The sequence below is a fragment of the Solanum stenotomum genome, chromosome 7 (assembly GCF_019186545.1).
Source record: "Solanum stenotomum isolate F172 chromosome 7, ASM1918654v1, whole genome shotgun sequence".
Taxonomy (NCBI): domain Eukaryota; kingdom Viridiplantae; phylum Streptophyta; class Magnoliopsida; order Solanales; family Solanaceae; genus Solanum; species Solanum stenotomum.
In genome coordinates, this window is record NC_064288.1 from 48,283,418 (window position 1) to 48,289,773 (window position 6,356).

At 35.1% G+C, this 6,356-nt stretch overlaps 1 protein-coding gene across 1 annotated transcript; it reads right to left on the bottom strand.

Moving 5' to 3' along the window:
- Nucleotides 1–1,240: 1,240 nt before the first annotated feature.
- Nucleotides 1,241–1,861, bottom strand: LOC125869979 (uncharacterized). The gene has a single exon (XM_049550358.1). The coding sequence runs from the start codon at nucleotides 1,859–1,861 to the stop codon at nucleotides 1,241–1,243; it is 621 nt and encodes a 206-aa protein (XP_049406315.1).
- Between the last annotated feature and the right edge of the window lie 4,495 nt (nucleotides 1,862–6,356).

A 6,356-nucleotide genomic window follows, 5' to 3' on the forward strand; every position in this document is an offset into this window, starting at 1 on the left:
CTTCTAAATTAATATCTAATATAATATAATATATATATATATATATATATATATTAAAAAATGATAACGAATGATTTGCATAATAACATATCAATATTACAACCTTACACTAATATAAAGTACAACTACAAAAAATAAGATTTTATAATTAATTAAATAGGTTAGAAACTTGAGAGAAGGCGACAACAAATAACTATTTTAAGAAAAGAAGGTGTAAAAGTGACAATAATCATTTCGATAATAAACACATAATTTTAGTAGATAAATAGTCATAATAGTAAAAATAATTGTGAAAAAGGATTATTTTATATGTTATAAAATTAGAAGCTCGAAAACAATAAATTAGAAGAAAAAAGGGTCAAAAATTGGGTGTCAACACATATTAATTAAATCCATGAATGTTATTGGGGCATTAGTCAAACCAAAAGACATCACCAAAAACTCATAATGATCATACCGTGTTAAAAAGCCATTTTTGGAATGTCATCTTCCTTCACCCTCAATTGATGATAACTCGACCGAAGGTCAATCTTGGAGAAGTAATTCACACCTTGGAGTTGATCAAACAAATCATCAATCCTTGGAACAGGATACTTATTCTTTACAGTAACTTTATTCAATTGCCGATAGTCAATGCACATTCTGAGGGAACCATCTTTCTTTAGAACAAATAAAAATGGAGCACCCCATGATGAGATACTGGTCTAATGAATCCCTTATCCAATAAGTCTTTCAATTGATCTTTTAATTTGTTAAGTTCTGTCAAATCCATATGATAAGGAGAAATAAAGATACGATATGTATATGGGAAAAGGTCAATACCGAAGTTTATTTCTATTTTGGGAGGAATATCGGGAAGATCATCAAGGAACACTTTCAAAAACTCATTTACAATTGGAACTGACTCAAAAGTAGGGGTTTCATAATCCATATCCCTAACTCGAGCAAGATGATAAATGCAACCCATAGAAATTATTTTCCTATCTTTTAGGCAAGATATGAACTTCCCCTAAAGAGTACAATTTACCCCTTCCCGTGAAATAATAGGTTCATTCAAAACCTTAAATGTGACCGATTGAGTCCTACAATCTATGGAAGCATAACATGCATGAAGTCAATCCATCCTAAAGAATAACGTCAAAATTTTACATATCAAGCTCTACAAGATCAACATGGGTGACTCTATAGGAAACAAAAACAAGGTTATTTCTATAAACTTTTTTAGCAACAATAGAATCACCTACAGAATATAGATAGAAAAGGAATTAGAAAGAATTTCAAGACCAATATCAAATCTCATGGCCACATAAGGAGTAACAAATGACAATGTAACACCCAGATCAAGCAAAGCATACACATCAAAATGAAAGACTTCCAACATATCAGTCACAACATCCAGAGAACCTTCATGATCCTGTCGAGTGTGAAAAGCATAGAACATATTCTGACGAGGAGCACCCAAATCGGAACCATTAGGCTGAGCTTTCCTACTATCCCTTTCCTTAGTAGCAAACGCCGGACAATCTCTCATCGTGTGACCACTATTTCCATAACTAAAGCAATCATCTATATCGGCTAAATACTTCCCCGAGTGACTCTTGCCACACCTTTGTAAAGCAAGAGTAGAAGATCCATTACCGCCACTTTCTTGAGGCGTAGGGGTTTGACACCCTATTCTTGTTGAACTTATGGGATATAGCATTGGAAGAACCTTGAAAAAAAAACTTTTGTTGGAATCGATGACGATCATGTCCACCGGATCTAGAATGAGAAAGTCAACATCACTGATCCTTGCCTTTTGCTCTTCGATTGATTGGGTGTGTGTCATCAAGCGAGATGTATCCATAACCTTAATCACCATGGCGCCCTAGAGTCGGCAACCATAGTCGAAGCATACTTAGCCAATTGAGTGAACTTTAAAGCATACTCATTCACTCTCATATTTCCCTGTCTAAGATTAATGAACTCAAGCACCTTCGCTTCCCTCATTTAAAGGGGAAAGAAACAATTGAGAAACACTCATTTGAATTTCTCCCAATAAAGAGGACCCACATCAATAGCCCTCTTTTCCTTCCATTGTTTGAACCAAACTTGAGCAATACCCTTAAGTTGATAAGCGATCAACTCCACTTTTTCCATTAGTGGCACTCTCATAATCTCCACCATCTTATGCACGTCATCAATGAACTCTAGAGGATCCTTATAGACTTTCGACCCATGAAATTCTGAAGGTTTTATCGAAGTAAGTCTCTTATCCTTGTTGTCGTTGTACCCACATTTGGGTTCGCGGGACTAAAAACTTCTCTATTAGCTTAGGCCGTCATAGCTTGAGCCAAGACTTAGAAAGCAGCTCGGAACTCTACATGAGTCATTTGTTTGGCCAAGAGAAACCTCAGGCTCCACATTCTCACCCGCATTCCTTATCATACAAGCTCTTTGAGGAGTCATTTCCTTAAAAGCATCGGATAAGAGTTAGGAGAAGGATGACATTTATAGAGATGGACTCTATGGCATGACTTTAAAGTAGTGAAAGAAGTGAAGTTTCCAAAAAACCTCATAGCCTCCTATTCATAAATATGACGTGCTTCACTCTTATGAACAAGACTCTACTTGACACTGCTTGTCGGACATCCTAAGACGTTTATAAAATCTTGTGCTCTAAATACCAAGTTTATCATGACCCAAAGTATACCCTAGACGTGACATGATGTATAAGACCCGAGAGGTCCTACACAAGCCACTTGACATATATTTAACACAATAGACTATAAAAAAGGAATACAATTAAGTAGAAAGTCTCATATCATGAAATAGGTCAAAACATAGGTGCAGAACACTAACTTTATTCTAACAAGTCAATCTAACCAATATAAGAGTGGTTAAGACGTAATCCATACAATACGTACAAAGTCTTAACAAAACAAAATAAAAGCATTAAAAGTCTTCATGGTATTGCCCTTGCAGTATGAGGACTCACCAATCCAAAACAATGGAGCACAATCCGGATCTAGCCACAAGCAGGAGGAGGAAAAGCGTCGGACCCTATATTATAAAATAATATAGGCACAAGTATGCATTAGTACTCAAAATGTACTAAGTATGGGGAAATGCATAAAAACATGAACATGATCATATGGAAAATTAAACATGATATGCATGACCAAGCTGAAGCATGAGTAAAAAGCCTTTAAGAAATCGTAAGTCATAAACAAAATCAATGTATACTTTAAACATAATGAAAGCTTTCGTAAAACCCTTAGAAGGTAACATAGTTCATTTTGTGGGATATTTAAGACCATGTGAGCTATAATATGGAATTCGATGTAACCCTCACATAAAAAATGGGATCCTACTTGCCAAGGTAATCTCTGTAACTTTAATTCATATGATATTTGTGGATCCACTAGCTAAGTCACTAAGACAATCCTACGGGGCACACAGTTTGGGACAATGAGATTACTTCTAAAGACCCGACCTCTACTAACGGGAGAGCCTCCATCTCAAAGTCGTCTTGATGCTAAGTAAAATTCCAATGGAAAAAACAAAGTCATAATCATATTATAATACTTGGAAATGCACATTTTAACTACCAATCCAATCATAAGTCATCATAGAGTAGCTCCTTTAAATCACAATTCATACATACGTGAGAAAACTTTTCACAAATCATGATTTCATAAGTATGTGAAAACCTTTCACAATTCATTCATACTTATATTAAAATCATCCTTAGTTCACAAAATATCTTTTCATAAATCATGCATGGCTTTTCATAAAATCATAATTCATATCTTCATAAGCTTTCTTCATAAATTCATCATCAAAATCATGAATGTTGCATGGGTCCATAGGAAAGCAATTGAAAAATATGTAATTGTATCAAATATGCATTATAAGACTTAAATTGAGCAATTTAATCAAGGGACAAAGGGCAAATATACGCCCAAACTATCGCAAAATGGTATGTAGATACCCTCCGTCATACTTTTGGGACATTGGTGCCCCTGTCGTCCAAAAACTAGAGCGTATATACCCTTCACTCTAGCAGAAGACTAAATAGGGACACGTGGTGCAATCTTATCCATCGGGTCAGCGGATAAGATTATGACATGTGTATGTCCGTTAGTATAAAGGGTATATATGTTTTAGTTTTTGGATGACAGGGGCACCAATGTCCCAAAAATATGACGGAGGATATCTACATACCATTTACGATAGTTCGGGGGTATATTTGTCATTTTTCCCTTTAATCAAAATCAAATAAGACTCATGAAGATTATATGAAACCTTAATCAAATTAGGTGAAATTAAATTGGAGGCTTGAGAATATTTTGGGACCCAGTGAATGAATGGAACCCATTGGTGAATTCCTACATACCTTAGTAATCAAAGCCTATCAAAATAAGAGAGAAGAAGAGACGTGGAGTCTGGAACCCTAGCTTTCTTCCTTGAACTTGAGAGAGAATTGGAGAGGATGAACTTGGGATGAGAATTGGGGATTTGAGAGAATGAGAGGGATTGGGTATTTTAGTAGTTGAAAGGTAGTTATAGGTCTTAGAATTAGGATCAAAACAACGTAGTATAGGCATTAAATGCATTGGAAAAGACCCAAATACCCTTAAGAATTAACTGTCGGAAGTGATCTGTGGTTGGGACCTACAATCTGTAGACCTATCTATGACCCCTACTGGTCAACCATAGAACCAACTTCAGAAACTCAAAAATTCATCCACTTCTCACGGAACCATTCTACGGTTTGACCAATTTCCTATGGCTCTTAAAGCTAACTCGTAGAATCCAATTTCAAGCACAAAAAATCACTAAGTTTGAAACCCTTCTATGGAATCCATCTACAACCCGTAGAACTAACTACATCCCGCCCTGCCCATTTGCAGGTCCAACATTTCCAAAAACTCAACTCAATTCAACGACTTATTTCCTACGGCCTGTAGGACTCCTACAGTTCGTAGCTAGGACATATATTTCCTGAACCAGTGCCAAAAATTGAACTCTCCCTTCTCAATCCAACTTTTTAATTTTCGAGGTATTACAATTATGGTCTGGAATCCATAAGCAGTAGATCCAACTATGGGTCGTAGTTAGGCCTCGTGAAAGACTTCCGATAGTTTTTAATTAAGGATAATATTTTAGTCTTCTCCCATTCTTTCTAAGCCTAAATCTCGATGTTTTGGAACCCAATTAAGTTTATTATTAGCGTTCTACCTTAGAATTATTCTCATTACTTTTCCCAAGACTTAGGGCAAGGATCAAGAAGAACAACCTCTTATCTAAATTTGAGTTAGCATGGTTCAACTAGGGTATCAATCTCAAGATTTACTACATTCTAAAGTTCTACTTACTCTCTTATCATAAATTCTTGATTTTGTTGTGGGTATTTCAATATATTATTTATGGGATGATTCTTAATCATTAATCATGCTTATTTCATCCCATGAACCCTATTTAATTACGAATTTTATGAAAGTCTTGATATATCAATTTTTATGCATTATCTTCGTGAAGAAAACAAGGCTAGTTTAAAGAAAGCATAATCCGTTTTAGAGAAAAACTCACAGTCAGTTTTTAAAACAAGTTTAGTATATTCATAAAGAGGTATTTTGAGTAGTAATTCAAGACACAAATTATAAGTCCCCCCTAAAGTGGGATCCTTTTTCCTAAAACTGAACCTTATACTGTTATTGAACATTATTACATTAATTTGAGAGTAGTATTGAGCACCGAGTGGGGTAAGGATTAGGATAACTCATACAACATAACAACATATCCAATGTAGGATAAGACCGTATCGTTGATTCAGACGACTCCTCATAAAACCTCTAATAAGGGCTTAAATATTGGATTCATTAGTTCAGTTCCTCTTTTACCCTGACAAATTAATGGATGACTCTAGTAACGTGAGTAATACGTTATATCATCACGAGGGTCATAGTGATGATTGTCAGTTAGAGAAACTCCCCAAGAAAGGTAAAGTATGCTATTTTAGCATTTGACATAATTGCATATATCTAAGTTGTAAAGCTTTATTGTTTTCAATACATTGACATGCTTTATTTTACAGTTATCCATTTTTTAGTCTTTCTCCGAGTTGTTTCTCAGTTATGTATGTTTAGACTAACTAGTGTCATTTAGTTATTTTACATACCTTACATCCATGTACTAACGCCATTCGACACTGCATCTTTTAATGATGCAGATATAGGTACTCACGATTGACAATAAACGCTTCATTGAGATCCTCTCCATCAACGTTTGGTAAGACCTCCTTACTTTCGAAGGGCTCCAGCTCAATTATTTATTTCATTATTTAGTAGACATTCTAGTTTATTATTCAGGTA